Raw genomic sequence first — 19318 nt, forward strand, 5'->3', positions numbered from 1 at the left:
TATAATAAGATATTGATTGGTTCGTTTCCAAAGGCACTAGGGAGAACCATTGTAGATATATATATCTATCTGATAAAACTTGCATGATCAATCTCTGCCTGGGTTTGTGATTTTTTTCGAACCCATAGATGTAAACAAACAATTTTATATGAGCGTGCATGGATACAATGCTTGTTTTAATGTAAATTAATAATAAAGATAAAAGAAAATATAAACTTTATTAAGAATTAACAAGAATCACAAATGACACAAAATATTTAGTTTTATATCATCATGTTGCATTGTAATACCACACATACAAAATATCCATTGTATAGCAGACTTTCTGCAAAAGTGAAAATGTTCATCAAGTTTGCTTATTCAAGCTGACGAAATTTGCCTGTCGCGAATTTTTGGTATACGTTCATATGTCAACGACGAATCATCTATCGTTGATGCGTCCTCCCATGGATCAACAGGTGGCGGTGGAGGTGGAAGTTGGTCAATTTCTTCCAATGACGTCATACTTTTGTCACGCGTTACAACTTGCATTTCAACGTATCGTCTAGTCCTGAAAAAAAAAAACGTAAACAATAATTAAAAAAGTTATTGTGACTTTTACACAAAGAACACAAGAACACCAAATTAAAATTGCCAGTTTAATGTTTAACATTGAAAATGGCTTCTGACCTTGCATGATACTCATGGGGTAAATTCAGTAAATAAACATACGTCATCAGGGACCGCCTATTTGGGGAAAGCTTTCAGTATAAAACTGAAGTCATGTGCTCTTCTAATTGGTAGATAATGTTTGTAATAAATATTTTTTGGAAGATGGATCAAAACTAGAGTTGAAAAAAAAAATGCTGAATGTACTAATTTTTTTTACTAAAGGGTTGAAAAGTAATGGGGGACAGTAAAGGAATTCAGTGCGAATCTACATTGTTTGTAAACAAGGCCATGTGAATGCCCAAAAATGCCGCATGACCCTATGTTTTTATTGTTGGAAAAGATAGGGCTACATTTGTACTTTCATGATTGATTTATGAAAGTTTCTAATTTCTAAAGGTAAATCAGATATAAATTTAATTCCATACATAGATTAGCATTAAAGTCAATGGGAGATTTTTTACTGAACTTACCCCTCATCAATCTCCCACGCAGAGTTATCGGTCCTTTCTCTCTCTTACCAAGTTTTTTTTCAAGTTTTTTATTTCTCAAAGACCCCAACAGGGGTATGTGAAGAATAACAAATACTACATAAGTATTCATAATATAAAAAATAACAAAGTATCAAAGTAATGCAGTGAACATTATAAACATACATTTGAAAAAGTAATGCATTTAAAGGAAGACAGTAAACTTCAAATGGACATATTAATGGTTGAAACAATATTAGTTTAATTAACAACAGCTAGTACAATTTTACAAAATTTTGCAATTTTAAGAACAACATTGTAAGAGTCAGAATTAAACAATTCATAAAATCTGTCAGTATTATGGTTGGTAATAAGATTACAAGGTAGTAAAGATTTCCTTTCATTATTGAAAAAAGTACAATTAAATAAATAATGATATTCATCACCTAGTTGGTTTTTGTTACATATGTCACAAATTCTGTCGTCACGTTCTATACCCCAAAAGCGACCCCTTTCAATAGGGAGTCGATGATTTAGACATCTAAAATTGCATAAGGCTTTTTTCAAATCATCTGGTAAATTAAGTAAATAAAATTCTAAACCATGATTATATTTAAAAATTCTGTAGTTAAGACATTTTGGTGAGTTAAAAATAGTTGTATACCAATTCTGCTTAAATTGATCACATAATCTCTGTTTAACAAGTTTTGATAAATTTATACATTTTGGTACATTTTGTGCAATCCAATATTCAGAAAAACCACAATCATTCAAGATATTTTCAATATATGTTATCCACTTAGAATGGAAAAAATCTTTCTTATGTATAATAAACAACAATTTGTACAACCATGCGCGTAGCTACGTTTACGTCAAGACGCCCGGGCGTACACTTGAATTTGGTAAAAAAAAATATTTTCATATAAATAAAATTAAAGCAATTGGTGAACAGTACATCAACCTTCTAATTCTTTCTTCAATGGCTTGTAATTGCGAATAAAGGGGACGAAAATTAGTTTCATATTATTTCTGTCAAATTCTAAATCTACCGTTAATTCTATACTCTCTCTCCTTTATTTTTTTAAAGCAATTCAATATGAGCTAAGATTCGATATGTGGTTTTCATTTTTTGTCGAGATATGACATTTATGTCGCGAAAGGAGTGCCAATATTATAACTATGTACATGCCGGTTCATTATGTTGTTTTAGTTTTAAGATATAAATAACTTTGTTAAACATTTGTGAAATTTTACGGTAGCTGGTCAAAAACTGTTTTGCTCAAACGAGTATCCAGAGCATAATGACGAAATTATAAATGATGAGTTTTCCCGTTTTTTTTTTTAAGATCTTTTTTGCCTTTACAGTCTAACGTTAAAATTTATTACATATCAATTACTTTGTTAAACCTTCGTCGAATTCACTTAAACTTCCTTGAAGTGTTTTATTTTCATGGTTAATTTCAGAAGCCATTTTTTTTCGTTCCTTTTTCAGTTTTTGCGCGATTTAAGTCAGACGATCTGGTCACCGTTTAGTAACATATTGCAAGCTTTCAAATACTTGTAAGATCTAGTTACGTTGCTACATCAGATCGACAGATGCAGAAGCCATCGCTCTGCTAGGTTCAATTTCAGATGAAAACATTTTACCAAAGAAGTCGAGAACACTTTTCTGCGATTGATCCATCTTGTTTTCATAAAGTAAAATAATCCTAAATGAAAGACCACGCATACTGCTTCGGTAATGATTGAAGGTTATCCACGGCTCCCTTTAATCATAGTTTAAGGTAACTGCGGTTTGGACGTTTACTCCAAATTAAACCAATGACCGTCATTAGATTCATTCTAAATAGATTTTAAACACAAAAATAGATTAAACATAAAAAATAAATTATATTGAATCTAAAAAATGTTGTTTTTGATGAGTTTTCAATGACAGGAATTTTATGACATTCTCTATTACTCTAAAACTTCCGGAAGCTTGTCCCTGCTTATCAACCTCCAGTATTATTGTTTTTGGCCTGTAACCGCTTGGGCATTCAGGCCCCTTACCGAGGTTCGGGCGTACACGTAAAAATGACCTAGCTACGCCACTGACAACATAGCAGATATCTTGTCTTGTTTATTATATATGAGCCTTTTCCACATACCTATCATTCTGCTCTTTATAAATATGTCAGTAGGATATCTACCTAATTCTCCATATAAAATACAATTAAGAGTAGATTTTTTAACACCAAGTATAATTTTGTAAAATTGTAAAAACAAAGATTCAACAGCAGCATTATTCTCATAACCCCACACTTCACAACCATAAAGTAGAATTGGATAAACCATAGTATCAAACATTTTAAGTTGGATATCAATAGGTAAACCTAAGGATCTACATTTTCTCAACATACCGAAAATTCTGCATGCTCGAGAGAGAGAGAGAGAGAGAAAGAAAGGGCCGATAACTCTGCATGGGAGATTGGATACTCATATTTGTTATTTCCGAGAATCCCCTTCCTTGAGAGTATTGGTTTGTAGTTTATGTTTCATTTCTGTAGGTTATATGGTTCACGGTTGCAAAAAATCCCTTTCCATTGGTGTCATGATTAACCATTTGATACAATTAATTGCAGAAGTCAGTTATTCTTCGTATTTATAGAAACATTTGTTCGTAAAACAGTAACAAATGTGTTTGGCAACTTTACTGCGTGAGGTAAACTATAGTTACAGTTGGTTTATGTTTTAAAATGGAAACGAAGGAATGCAGATATAGTTACGTCAATGAGTCGGGATCCAAACGGCATTAATACAAAAAACAGAGGTCAACAGGTTTTCAAGAACAGGCTTATATCCAACCTCTAGAAGAATGAATTCACATGTATGTTTTAAAACCTACTGCAATTTTGAACTACACATATATATAAAAGATAAGACTATATCGCGGCAATTGAAAATTAGAGTTGCTGTTGCTTATATGGATTTAACAGGTATATTCAATAATTCTGATGTTGTAAATGTATTTTACAAAAAAAGTATGAAAAGGGATATGAGATAAAAACGTCAATGAAATTGTAAAAAATATATATACTTACAGAAGAGGTTTGTTTTGCAATGGAGTCCTATACTGCATTGGTTGCTCTAAAAGTGACAAAAAAGTTCTGCTTTAAAAAAAATCGTTAACAACTTAATAATCAACACTTATTTCAAAGTTATATTTTGGTTTGGGTTTTGGCTTAAGTAATTGTTAGAAACGTTCAGACTGAGACCCAAAGTATGCACTGTGCCGAAACATTTTAAGAAGCATACAACAAACATAATTTGTTACTTTTAATTTTACATTAAGTTCGTCTTTCGCTTCAAAAAAAATACGAAAATTGTAATATTAAAAAAAGTTCAATTAATTTCTTTTCAAGAAACCCTTATTATTTCTTATAAATCCACACCAACTCTAAAACAAGAAATATAAAAGGTTCATTTACAGGTTATCTTAATGCTTCTGTATTTCACTTACTATGTTTTGATTTACATCTGATGCATGCAGCACAGCATACTATAGCTAGAACTATTACTGAACCTGTCACAGCCACACACACAATCAACAAGTTGTCTGTCAATAAGTTACCTAAAATCACATATTAAACTCTGAAAAAATCATCATGCTCTTATTTCAGAAAACACACAGAAAGTACACAAAATAGCATAACAAAAGCCTAGATTGTTACAGAGTGACCTCTTATTTTGAAAAAAAAATCAATACAACGTTGCATCGTTTTATCGCCTACTGACAAATCTGTGTGTACCATTAGTCAATAGTGTTTACTATAGAAACAGCTAGATACATTTCTCTGAATCACGAAGTCAATGAATACGGCCGAAATTTACCGATGTTCAAATATCGTAAATCAATCTAGAAGAGACACGATGAAGATATGACATGTACTCTGACAGCAGGGAGACCGAGAACATCGACAAGCATCTCCTGCTATGCGAGTTCATATTAAGTCAAACTGTCACAATCGGCAAAAAAAGGACATATGCGATAAAATTACTAATTAGACAAATATACTGTATCGTAATTTCAAAGACTCCGACAATTAATCGATAGAGTTGAGACATTGACACATCATATGATGAAACATCGGTCAACTAATTTGAAAAGGTGACCGTAAAACTTATGTAGCGTCGATATCAGTCGTTCTTCCACATATTCATGATATTGTACTGAAGCAGTTTTGTAACGAACAAAACCCTGTTGATGAAGTCCATACATTACATATTCAAAAACAATAAAAAAAAAAAAAAGACATAAGAAGAAATTGAAACAATAAACAACAATACACAAATAAACAAACATACCTTTAACTGTTATAAGCAGAAACGATTCTACAAATTCAGATTCCACTGAAGTTCCTCGACATTGGTATTTACCCTTGTCGCTCGAATTAATATCAAACAAAACAAAATGGCCTTTCTGTGCGTCATCGTAAGGCAGAAAGTTACATCTGTCACCACCAGTTATTGGGTGGTCATCTTTATACCAGGCTATCGTAGGAACAGGGTAACCAGTAACTTTACAGTATAAATGTAACGTGTCGCCAGTCTTTACCTCTTTCTGTCCTTCCAGGCTTATCGTAGGTTTAGCTGAAATATCAAAAAGTGTGACAAAATAGTTTTACAAGCATGACTAAAAAGAATCCTGTGTCTTAATATCGCTTCCCTTTTCTCAATATTTGCACAATATATTTGCTTTGGATTTTATGAATGAATGCAACTCAGAGTTAGTGCCTATTAGAAACCGTTGCTATAACATTTTATGCTTGAAATAAGTTGGTCTTTTAAGCTTAGGTTTTATATTGACCATTTAATAAGCTTGTGAATTAACACTTTAACGAGTAAGCAAAAACATTATTAACTTAACCAAATCCCACACTTTTATATTCTTATAAGTTTGATAGCATGAATACTTTTAACATTATCCGATAAATCGTCAAACATCCATTATCCAGCCATTCGAATGTAGATGACGGAAGAAAGCTGTTAAACATATAACTCCGTCTTCATAGTTTCGTTTCTTATACATCAGTTGTCATTCAGGTATTTAAACTTGAGCGTTTTTTGATAAAGGTTAATCCGCAATAGCGCTTCAGATACTTTAAATCTACAATAACATTAACGGTACCAATTTTGCTGCACCAGATGCGGATTTGACAATACATGTCTCTTCAGTGATGCTCGTGGCCAAAATATGTAGAATCCAAAGCTTATATAAAAGATGAAGAGCCATAATCCAAAAGTTCCAAAAAGTATAGCCAGATCCGTGAAAGGAATCAGAGCTTTGTTCGTCTGTAGCTTTCAAACATATTAAAAACTAACAATTTTTATTATACGACCGCAAAAATTTTAATTTTTCGTCGTATATTGCTATCACGTTGGCGTCGTGTCTACGTCGTCGTCGTCGTCGTCCGAATACTTTTAGTTTTCGCACTCTAACTTTAGTAAAAGTGAATAGAAATCTATGAAATTTTAACACAAGGTTTATGACCACAAAAGGAAGGTTGGGATTGATTTTGGGAGTTTTGATCCCAACATTTTAGGAATTAGGGGCCAAAAAGGGCCCAAATAAGCATTTTCTTGGGTTTCGCACAATAACTTAAGTTTAAGTGAATAGAAATCTATGAAATTTTGACACAAGGTTTATGACCACAAAAGGAAGGTTGGGATTGATTTTGGGAGTTTTGGTTTTAACAGTTTAGGAATTAGGGGCCAAAAAAGGGCCCAAATAAGCATTATTCTTGGTTTTCGCACAATAACTTTAGTTTAAGTAAATAGAAATCTATGAAATTTAAACACAAGGTTTATGACCACTAAAGGAAGGTTGGGTTTGATTTTGGGAGTTTTGGTCCCAACGGTTTAGGAATAAGGGGCCCAAAGGGTCCAAAATTGAACTTAGTTTGATTTCATTAAAAAATGAATAATTAGGGTTCTTTGATATGCCGATTCTAACTGTGTATGTAGATACTTAATTTTTGGTCCCGTTTTCAAATTGGTCTACATTAAGGTCCAAAGGGTCCAAAATTAAACTTAGTTTGATTTTGACAAAAATTGAATCCTTGGGGTTCTTTGATATTCTGAATCTAAAAATGTACTTAGATTTTTGATTATTGGCCCAGTTTTCAAGTTGGTCCAAATTAAACTTTGTTTGGTTTCATCAAAAATTGAATAATTGGGGTTCTTTGATATGCCAAATCTTACTGTGTATGTAGATTTTTAATTTTTAGTCCCGTTTTCAAATTGGTCTACATTAAAGTCCAAAGGGTCCAAAATTAAACTAAGTTTGATTTTAACAAAAATTGAATTCTTGAGACTTTTTGATATGCTGAATCTAAACATGTACTTAGATTTTTGATTATGGGCCCAGTTTTCAAGTTGGTTCAAATCAGGATCCAAAATTATTATATTAAGTATTGTGCAATAGCAAGAAATTTTCAATTGCACAGTATTCAGCAATAGCAAGAAATCTTCAATTGCACAGTATTGTGCAATAGCAAGAAATTTTCAATTGCACAGTATTGTGCAATAGCAAGAAATCTTCAATTGCACAGTATTGTGCAATAGCAAATATTTTCAATTGCACAGTATTGTGCAATAGCAAGAAATATCTAATTGTACAATATTGTGCAATAGCAAGAAATTTTCTTGCTATTGGAGTTATCTTTCTTTGTCCAGAATAGTAGTTGAATCAACTTAAATCATTGTTTTATACAATATACAATGTATATTCACTTTTACTACCAACTGATAAATTAAAACAATCTTTACCATTCAGTGATAACAAGCACCTTTTGTTACATTTTAATATTTTATGATGTATTTAAATGAGTAGTTATTGTTGCAAACTCCATTACCAATTTGAATTGAGATCAGTTTTGGAAAAAGGGAAAGGGGGATGTGAAAAAAAAATGGGGGGGGGGGGGTTAAATTTTTCTCATTTCAGATTTCATAAATAAAAAGAAAATTTCTTCAAACATTTTTTGGAGAGGATTAATATTCAACAGCATAGTGAATTGCTCAAAGGAAAAAAAAGTATTTTAAGTTCATTAGACCACATTCATTCTGTGTCAGAAACCTATGCTGTGTCAACTATTTAATCACAATCCAAATTTAGAGCTGAATCCAGCTTGAATGTTGTGTCCATACTTGCCCCAACCGTTCAGGGTTCAACCTCTGCGGTCGTATAAAGCTGTGCCCTGCGGAGCATCTGGTTTTATTTTGGTCAAACAATTTCTGTTTTGTAGGAAAAATATTGAGGTAACTATTTCAGTGGCTATGTACTTACAATTGACTTCTATGGGTAAAGTCAAATGCTGTTGTTGGCTGCTGCCAACCTCCAGTAATATATTGCACTCATAATGACCTGCATCAGCTATGTCTACAATGACATAGTAGCAGTAAATTTGAAAATAAAAATATGTTATGTTTCATTTTGTGGTCTAAAAAGCAAGAAAAATTGTTTACTGGGCAAAGAACCGAAAAAAATAAATATAGTTGAAGTCTATAAAGTTTAATTGCAGTTCCATGAATTAAAACAAAGCGGACAAGCAGAAGAAAAAAAATACTATTAACTAATGAACCGAACATACCATGTTTCTTGCGTACAATTGGCAATTGAAAAACCTGATTTAAAGCCAAAAAATATGTTTCAAGAGTGTATTCTTAACATACAGAGAATACCTATATACGTTAAAGTTACAATTGTTATTGTATATCTGTCATTTCAAATAAATCAAGACGCCTGATATACTTTGTATTAAGGCGAAGTGTACGTAATTAAACTACACAATGGATTTTTTTTAAATTTTACATGTAGATTCTGCTTGTAAAAATAAATCGGAAAATAAAATAAAAAAAGGGGGTAACCGTTTTCGTTTTTGAGATACGAGCTGTTGAAGTTAACAGCATCATACACCAAAATTACAAAGGATATATAGGGAAAATCGTGAAATTCGGCAGGAATTGTTACATTTCCAAGATTTTCTATTATATTAGACAATCGATTTTTTTTTAAATTTATGAGACGATTCTAAAATGTCTGAGGAATCGATTGGTGCAAAGAAAGTCCTTAGCAACCGTGCTACTTTTCAAGCTATACCCTGTTAAAGTTGAATCTTGAGTGTAAAAAAACAAAAAACAACGACAACGTTATTGACGTCGCCGCAACAGTTACGACGCATCATATAGTCCTATACTTGTATGAAATATATACCGTTTTGTTGGAGCTCGTGTTGCTCGGTCTTTAGTTCTTTATGTTACGTTTTGTGTACTATTGTATTGTATTTGTCTATTATATTCGGGTGCGTGCGGAGATCGCCAACTAGAAAACGGTTGACATTTTCTTCTTTATGAACTAGAACTATTTTCTACCTTGGTGCCTTATTTTTTGTTAAAATCTAAACACTGCGACGTGTTTTCAAAATCTTTGTTCCCATAAAACTTCATTTCATCAAGGTCTCTTCTCAGAATATTAGCCATCTGTCTAGCACAGGATAACAAATCAATATTTAAGTAAATTTAAGCTGTTTGGTAATTCTTAGTACATTTGGGTAAATTAATCTTATCTTTGTGCCGCATAAGCATCTCTATAATTCAACACATCCCTAAGCCACAACATTATATATTTTATGCATTGCATGCGCTTCTTTGTATCACAATCCAGACCGGCTAGTAACCGTTGTATAACTTTACACGTCTGAAGACGAATATTTGCGTGAAACATTTTTGTATGATTTTTATTTCTGGAACAGTCCTTTTCCGAAAGTCGGGCTGGACCTTTACTTTTACAAAATGTATGTGCATTCGGGATTTACACAAATTGTAACCCGAATAATTCAGTCGTATTATTCAGCTGATGTACGACTGCTACATTGCTCTTGTGGGAGAAAATCGGACATGGGAAGGGCTTGAATTATTCGAGTTACTCAAATTGAAACTCGGGAATATATTTCTAGCTGTTCGGAATTCGCGGAAACAAATGATTGTATTTTGTCATTACGGTATTGAATCAATAGAGATACCAATTATTTCTTTTAACAAATTCGAATACCAGTCAGTTTATAGGACTTCAGTTTGAAATAGGGGCGGCAATTCATTCATTTTATCCAATCAATTGGAAGGGGGAGGTCAACATTGATAGTCTAAAAGCCTTGAAATATTCGATAAAAAACGTTGAATGTAAATTATATGAACTCCAAAGTCTCATATTATAAGACTAGTAAACCACAGGCTTCTCAATATTTGTATGATCATGAACTAGGTGAAAACCTGGAGCTGACCGAGTGCGAGATCCTCATGGATAATCATCGAGGTCGTTAAACACCCCTTGCAGTAAACTTTGGTTAAATTAAAAAAAAAAATTGAAATGTAATAGTCTGAGCACATTTCACCTCTCATTCCACTAAATATTAATTTGCAGTTACAAGTATCACAAAACTTCCCTGACCTCTTTTCTTTAACCATAATAGAAGGAGGAGGGAAGGAGGGATCCAGATCCCGAAATCCCGAGCTTAAAAACACGAAATCCTGAGGTCCCGAATTTTAAAAAAAATAAATCCCTACTACCCGAAATTCGAAAATAGAATTCCCGTATCCCAAAAGGGTCAATCCCGAAATCCCGAGCTTAAAAACACCAGATCCCGACAGTTCCGATTAAGGTCCTCCCCCTCCCCCCTCCCCCTCCCCCCGTAATTCTATATTCTATTCATTCATAATCTTAAATTGCTATATATCTCTTCGAAATTGGAATTTGTGAAAGAAAAAATGACAAGTTATATTTTATCTTACATGTGTACTTTCAATTTCAATATGGTTCTAAATTTAGATTTAATTTTCCCATAAATTGCGGACGGAATAGAAGACACCTGTTTATTTTCTGCAGATGTAGAAAAAGTTGAAAACTGGGAGTTGAATGACATAATTTTTACTTATTTTAAGATAAATGTTAGAGTGAGTCAATTTTTAAGTTACTGAGTAATTTTTGGGGCATAATTTGTTTAGTTTTTGTTTGTTTTCCGTCTTTGTTCTTCCGACTGGTAAGTTTTGCAAATTATTCTCTTGGTATCGTCTGATTTCTTATATGAATATAAATCATGTCCTTAAATTTTCAATTGCACAAAATACGAACATTTCAACGTCTTTTTAATTAAACAATTAAATTCACACGTCTTTCATTTATTATTTTGTAACCTATTATAAAACTTTACGTTGAGTACTGTGTTTTTCGTTCAAGACTACGGCTTTTTAAAACGATATTGTTGGGTCAATCCAGTTTTCATTTTAATTAATTTGATATCAATAGAAGAAAAATTGTTACATGTTTATTTGTTTATTTGTTTATAATTTTGTTGTGAGGCGTTTTTTCTTTCTGTTGATATCATAAACACGAAATGCCTTCTACGCGTCTAAAACAAAAACAAAACACAGTGTTTTTAAGTCAGGCTGCACACAGAACAATGTACAGAATGCTGTGATTTCTAATTGGAGTTATTTAGATAATTTCAATGAGGTTTAAGACAGCACAGGCGTGCTTGTTGGATTCATTATAGACCGCAGAAAGTAGTTTCTCTTTCGTGTGTCCTTTCTTGGAGTAAGGGAGATAACTTGCGTAACTAACGACGAACGTTTTTAATCCCGTATTCCGCTAGAGGCGTGCAATTACGTACACTTCGCCTTAAAAGAATGTTTTTACTATATTTTGCTACGAGGAGATGGGGGAATGAAATGACCACAATTAACTGAATGGTATGACATCTATAAGTACCGAGGAGATAGGGGAATGAAATGACTACAATTAACTGAATGGTATGACATCTATAAGTACCTGCATGCTGAATTGTTAAGGTCTTAGTGTCAGAACTGTATTTGTATTTCCCTCTCAATGATTCTATCATATTTAGTGGCTTGTGATTTTTAGTCCAATAAATTTCAGTGGCGACGTCTACTTCCCCTATTTCACATGATAATACCAAGTCTTCACCAAGTACCAAATACTGTGAATTTCCCTCTCCTATTAAACGAATCAAATTGAAGCAAAGTCATTTTTATTTTTTTGTACTTATACTTTTCTGTAATCAAAATGAATATAATTACAGTAATGCATTATAATATGTAAAGTGCCCTTTATTTTCCCCGAAAAATATCCCTGCTGCCAATGTGCATAACATACATGTATTCAGTGTGAAATTTGAAAAACAAAATGTTCCTTTCTTTTTTTTTTCTTATTATATAGTGGATTGACATGCTAAAAGGAAAAGGACCAGAAACACTATATGGAACTACAAATAACAAATCAGCAGTTTCTAACAAATTATCCGAAAGGAGAAATAACAAAACAGTTTTACAGAGAATCCACAAAACAATCGTATGGAGAAACAACAAATTATCCATAAGAATAAACAGGATAAACAACAAAGCAGTCATAGGGAGAAACAACAAAACAGTCGTTTGTAGAAACAACAAACCATTCGTACGGAAAAACAAAACAGTCGTACGGAAAAACAACAAAACAGTCGTATGGAGAAACAACAAAGCATTCGTATAGAAAAACAACAAAACAGATGTACAGAGATATATATAAAAAAATCATTCATACGAAGATACATATATATAACAAAACAGTCGCAGGGAGTCATAACAAACTATTCGTAAGGAGAAACGACAAAACAGTCGTATGGGGGAACACCATAACAATTGTACGAACATAACAAATGTGATCATACAAAGAAACAACAAAACAGTCTGAAAGGAGAAAAATCCTGGCAAAGAACAAACATATATATGAACACAAATGTTGGGTTGTTGTCGGTTTGACACATTCCTCATATCCACTCTCAATTTTAAATGAAACGTCGAGTCGAGCTATCATTAAAAACAAAAGTACTACAGATATTTAAGCATATCCTGTATCGCATGGGAAATATGTGGTTTTGGTTAATCGCTAAAGCCTGTTATTATTCACATTTTACAAGGGTTGAAATAGTCCAAAAAATGAAATACATTTGTCGACCGTCATCTGTGACAAATTCCTTGACTATCCTCATGCGATTGAGCTCTTCGGGAGTGAACTTTTACATGTACATTGCTACAAGAAGATAAAGAAAATGAAAAGACCACAGTTAACTGAATGATATGACATCTATAAGTAGATTGCAAATTCCTTGACTATCCTCATGCGAATGGGAAGTGAACTTTTGCTTTTAAGCAAGGTATGTTGCTACTCAGAATAGGAAAATTCACAAATTGGAAATTAAAATTATCACGCTTGTTAAAGATTATTGTAGCCGATATTAATCATTTAGATTATGTTTACTGACCTGTCAACACTCTCACTTGTATAGTCCTAGTCAGATCCCCTTCAGAACACGTGATATTATTTACATTATCCAGTGTCTTTGTATTCTTTGTTATAGTCGATGTAGTGTGGGAAATACTGTGTTCAAATTTAGTGTTTGTCACCACATTAAAACCTAAACTTTGTACATGTTTATTGTTGTTGTGAGTCCAAGATATTCGTTTGGTCTTTGAACCAGAATATTTACAAGAAACTTCAAGCTCCGAATTTTTAAGAACCCATACTCGTTTAAAATTTGGGTTCATTTTCAATTGTGCTGAAATCAAAACAAAAAAGTTTAAATCTACAATGAAATGATATACAGTTACTCAATTTTAAGATGTTATGATGTGGTCGTTAGTGCTTATGGTATTTTTGCATTTAACATATTTTCAAACTGTTGCATATATTTAAACCTTGATATTATTGAAAGATTTTATGTGAAGTTTATATTAAAACCACGAATAGAAAATATACTTTATTCAAAGGCTAGCACAACACAACACTTGTAAAAAATAAAATCAAATACTAGTATAGATAAAAATTCCTACTGTTTTAGAGCGTATAACTGTCAGTAGTCATATCATTTTTATCTTGTTTAATAATAATTTCTGATTATGATTTTAGAGATTATGCAATGTTTTTACAGAACCTACCAGCCTCCACTGTCACAGACTTATTTTGTTTGCTCGTTCTGTCGACACATGTATACAGTCCTGAAGCATTGTACATAGTTATCTCTCTTGTCAGAGAAGCCGTAGACACAATCCTGTCGTCAAGCCAAGACGTGTTTACTGTCTGTGTGAAACCAGAACTGTCCAAGATTCTAACACCATCTTTATACCACACAATATTAGGTCTGAATGGACCAGTGTAGTTACATTGAACATTTAAATGATTCGGGATGAGCAGGTTTAATTTCCCAGTGTCTTCCTGTGTTATACGCAGCTCTGAAAAAAAACAACAACATTTATTAAATAATGAATGAGTCAAGAACATTCTTTTAAAAGACCTTTTTTTTCAACAAAATCAGTGTTTCGTGTAAATTTTAGCATGGAAACTTCAGCAACTGATCTGGAAGAGGACTGCTTACTGTTATCAATAGAGAATGATTGAATACATCAATTTATTTCTTGCAAACAAATTATATAGATACAATTTTAATACAATTTTTTTGTCTCTTTTTCTTATGTATCTTATGTCAAATCAATAAAAACAAAATGACGCCTCCAAATAACAGTAACACTTAATTTGAAAAATCATTAATGAATTATAAAATATTACCGCTGGGTAGTAAACATCCAACCACGTCAAATCTGAGAGATATCTTCTGGTTCCATGATGTTGGTTGTAGGCGTAGATATCTAGCAACAACAGGTATGGGAAGTACAGTAGATACTGGGGTCGATTTATCAAAGTTCGCTGCAAAATTCTGTAATGTATCGAAAAATGTATAATATTTTTCTCGTTCACTTTTCTAAGATCTTTTAAAAAAAAATACTTTTAATATAATAAATTTTCGTAGGTGGTTTAATTTTTTCACTCTAGATTTTGAATAAAGTGTCTTTATTCCATTTTCCCTTTTACATAGGACGTGCACCAGACTTGCTAATAGTCACTATTTCTCTGTTCCTCTATAGCTTATCAAATTACACAAGTTATGAATTTGTATTTGCATTTTATAAAGAGATTCCATTGTTTTATATTATGGAATATATAGATATTATAAAGATGGTAAACGTATACACAAATTGTCGATGAATTTCATTTCGATTTTGTTATTGAGACAGCACCCCAACAACACAAATCAACGAATGTGTGCATTTAGAAGACAATAGAGCCCACATTTTAGACTTGGAAATATTAGTTTGTGTATTTTAAGTGACATCAGATACACTTGCTTTTACTTCACGAGCAAGCTGCAAAGAAGGGCGACAAAAATTCTTAATACAAGTAAAATCAACTTTGTATTTCTAAGGTTACCATTTCTACTCACCAGTATCTTGCCTTTTGTATCTTTGTATTTATCCCAGTTTATTCCATCTTTACTGTATATAACTCTGTAAGCCGTTACCCATTCATTTCGTGATTCCGTTGTATATCTCCCCGCGGTCACTATAGATCGTACTACTGTAAAATGTGGAAATGACACCTGCAAAAGTATTTTAGGATTAATTGTAAAAGAAAGGTTTGAAAATAAACTAGCTTGACCTTTTTTAATACTAGTAGATCATAAGCAGCAGTGGGCATAAATGTATAGTTAAAAATGCATAAATAAAAAGTCAAATATGTTGTTACAAATAATTAGTACGCCATTTTACAAAATCTATATTTTGTGCTTCTTTATTTTTTTTTTTTTTTTTTTTTTTTTTTTTTAAATTTAAAGACCATTTCTTTACAAAAGCTCTCCAATAATTATATAAATTTGGTCATCCCTTGACTTATTCCGTTCCAGTAGTTTAAACCTTGGTACAGTGGGGCATCCGTTTTACAGTGCGGGTGTAAAAATATGCAGGAAAGTCTGGTTGAAATGATGACGTGTACTCTCATGCTTCGTGTAGAAAGTGCCACTCTCTAAGCAAGTTATAGATTCATTGCAATTACTCTTATGGGTCCGAAGGTGGCCTATTGCCAGGCATCATTTCTGTCCTTATCAAATAACCTAATTTTCTAGCGGCAGTCCAAATGTCCCTTCCTTGTCCTGGTCGATCAATACCTTACAGAACCTACATAGCTTTCATGTGTACTTCTAATTGGTTCTTGTATGTCTTCAACATGACTGAAATATTCGCCACTAGACTAAGGAGGTAAAAACACTTATTCAGTTAGTTTTGGAATGTATTATTGGTGATTGATTACGTTGTAATTTGATATTCTACATCTTTCATTAGAGGGTTTACTAGATGGAAGGATAGTGTACATCACATGGTAAAGATATCAAATAAATAAATGAGATGTGGAGTATACCTGTATCCACTGTCTCGTATTCATAGCGATGGGAGACCATCCTCCACATAAAGGTGTGTTTGTATGATTGAGACGAGCGCAATACGGCGAGTCATCATGCAGAATATCTTTGTAGTATGATAAAGCTGTAATCTTGTCATCTGGTATACCAGTCATTCCAGAAACTAGTCGATTATTACAAGAATCTAATAAAAAATATGCATAGTGTCAGTATTCTTCATTAGAATAAATGCAACGTCCTTTGCGTTCAGTAGTTTTCAGTTCTTTTGCCATTAAAATCAAAATATACCTTTCTGTATGGACAACTTATTGTTTTAAAAATGAAAAATGGACTACAAATATACAAAAATATTTCATGAGGTAAGAATATCCTCTTTTTAAGATGTCTATTGTTGAAAACTGAATGTAAGTGTTTAGAGTCTTTTGGTTATTTTTGTCGTTGAGTTGCTGTCATCTTGATAAATATCTCGCGTCTCTTTTTACGTATATCTAGTTCTTGACCGACTTTCCCCCTCTAATAATATAATTACAGTCAGTTGTGTTATTCTAAGTTGTGTTGTTTGTACAATAAACTGATAATACAAACCTGTAAGTACATGAATTACTATTGTCTTGATATAAGGACCAGCTTCACAGTAATAAGACCCTCTATCAGATCTTGATAGTCGTGTTTTAGTTGTCTGTAAGGTTGTTTTAACATTCTGATTGGATACTGTTCGTCTGCTGGACACAAATCCATGACTAGCTAGTGATTCTTTCTGGTCTTTGTACCAGTTTACATCCAGTCTGGTATCCCCTTCATACTCACAGACAAGAGTTAACGTTTCACCTTCAAATGCTGTTATTCCACTGGAGGGATTTGTCTTTACGCGACCTAAAATGAATTAATAAGGATGTTTCTTTTTGTCTAAAGTAATTGTCCTATTGTTGAAATTATTTTGCTATTTATTTTTTGGCCTTTTTTGTCTGATATAGCTTTTCACGTTTTCAAATAGTTAAACATCCTTGCCTTTCACATTTTTGGGTTTCAGAGTTCCTGATAAAGTGTTACTTTTAAAATAATCGTTGCTCAAATAATGTTATAGCTTTAGTCCTGTCTCGCATACAGCATGACAGTATATTTTTTTTATATAACGATTTTGTGGTTGTATTGTACGACTGTTTCAGCTCTACCTAAACTGTAGTTCCAGTGACAGTGTAGTCCATCAGAAGGGCATGATTAAAATAATACATATTCTGTACTTTCATCTTATTATAATTATGTCTATCATACATAAGCATACAATTTGATTTAAGTACTCTTAAGAATTAATAAAATGTTATTTTTAATGGAAAAAATACTTCAAATTTTAAATAGAAACTTGTTTAAGTTATCTTGCCTTGAACAACTTTGACTTGTATGCTCTTTTGTTCAGTTCCATCTGAGCAGTTGTAAATTCCACTGTCCGTCGGAGTGGTTTTGTCGATCGCAATATCCGTCACATGCTTTTCTGTATTTCCGGTTACCAAACGTTGCTTCGAGATAACTACATTGTCATTGCTTTCTAAGAGTTCCGAACTTTTGTACCAAATTATTTCTTTATCGCCATTACAGGATAGTTTGAACGATCTAGATTTCTTTATCCATAAGGGGTTATCTGTTGTTTCAAGGTTTACATACCCTGGAAATTAGTACAGGCGTACATAAAGATTTTATAAAATATAATATGTACATCAAAAACATTTGACACGACAGCAACCAGAAACAACCAATAAATACAAGCTCATGCAGAAACGACCATCTAAAAATCATAAAAAGGCATAATGACTTGAATGGTATCTGAAAAAAATGTGATGGGTTAATTTGTGTTTCTTGTTGCATCAACGCGCGTTATATTAATTGTTTAAAACACTTTTCGTGTTGTTCTAGTTTGGTACGACGGTGTCGCATTAATAGAGAAAGGGGATATTCTTTCACTTTTTTTAACAGCAACAGTCACAAGAAAAACTGAAAACTGTGGTTTAACAATTTTGAAACAAACAGCCTCGAAAGATATCTTTTTTTTTAGAAAATGTCGGTTTATAAATTTAACTGATTTTGGGTTTCATTGAAAAATTTCACTGTTGTATGAAGAACATGGTGTACATATTCAAGTTTATCCTCTAACAAATATATCTCTTTGATTTATCAACATAAAAATGAAATTAAGAATGGACTGAAATGGGGAATGTGTCAAAGAGGCAACAACCCCACCAAAGAGTAGACAACGGCCGAAGGCTACCTATGGGTCTTGAACGCAGCGAGAAAATACCGCACCTGGAGGCGTCCTTCAGCTGGCCCCAACATAAAATAGTATACTATAGGTTAGTGAAAATGAAATAAATAAACTTCAAAACATATAAATGAACTAAAATTAGAAAAAAACATACAAGACTAAAAAAGGACAAAGGCCCAAATCAACGTGTATATCAACATCAGCTTTACTATAGTATAATTTTCTCCCATCGTGTAATTTAAGAAACTGGTATGTAGCCAAATGAGGACAGTATTGTTAGCTTCACGTATGTTTGTTTTAGTCTTTATTTCTAATGCATGTCATTTGGAACTTTTTTTTAATTTTATTTTTGTTTTCTAACATCAACTTTTATTTTCTTACCTGATGTTTGTGAAATATACAGAATCATTAACCATCCCTGCCAAAACATCATGGTGTTATCTTAATAGCCTCCATATTTGAAAACTATAAATTATTTACTAATATTTATCGACATTGCTTATTAATATTTCCTTAAGTAAAATCATGACATAATTTTCTCCTATCATATTGTTTTATTAACTTATTTCATGCATAGCAAAACGAGGGGCTCCATGGCAAAGAAGATT

At 32.5% G+C, this 19318-nt stretch overlaps 1 protein-coding gene and 1 long non-coding RNA gene across 2 annotated transcripts; one reads left to right on the top strand and one right to left on the bottom strand.

Annotated features, from left to right (window-relative positions):
* Nucleotides 1-204: 204 nt before the first annotated feature.
* On the bottom strand, nucleotides 205-19248 carry LOC143080811 (hemicentin-1-like). Its single transcript, XM_076256868.1, has 14 exons — nucleotides 19092-19248; nucleotides 17835-18116; nucleotides 17042-17329; nucleotides 16456-16640; nucleotides 15485-15640; nucleotides 14773-14920; nucleotides 14145-14438; nucleotides 13472-13765; nucleotides 11980-12165; nucleotides 8443-8535; nucleotides 5463-5747; nucleotides 4618-4728; nucleotides 4199-4244; nucleotides 205-550 (listed from the first exon to the last, which is right to left on the bottom strand). The coding sequence occupies exons 1-14, from the start codon at nucleotides 19141-19143 to the stop codon at nucleotides 361-363; spliced, it is 2610 nt and encodes an 869-aa protein (XP_076112983.1). The 5' UTR covers nucleotides 19144-19248; the 3' UTR covers nucleotides 205-360.
* LOC143080812 (uncharacterized) lies at nucleotides 12161-14725 on the top strand. The gene is made up of 2 exons (XR_012979803.1): nucleotides 12161-13363; nucleotides 14116-14725. It is a non-coding gene; the product is annotated as an uncharacterized LOC143080812 (long non-coding RNA).
* Nucleotides 19249-19318: the final 70 nt, after the last annotated feature.

Source organism: Mytilus galloprovincialis, chromosome 6 (genome assembly GCF_965363235.1).
Source record: "Mytilus galloprovincialis chromosome 6, xbMytGall1.hap1.1, whole genome shotgun sequence".
Taxonomy (NCBI): domain Eukaryota; kingdom Metazoa; phylum Mollusca; class Bivalvia; order Mytilida; family Mytilidae; genus Mytilus; species Mytilus galloprovincialis.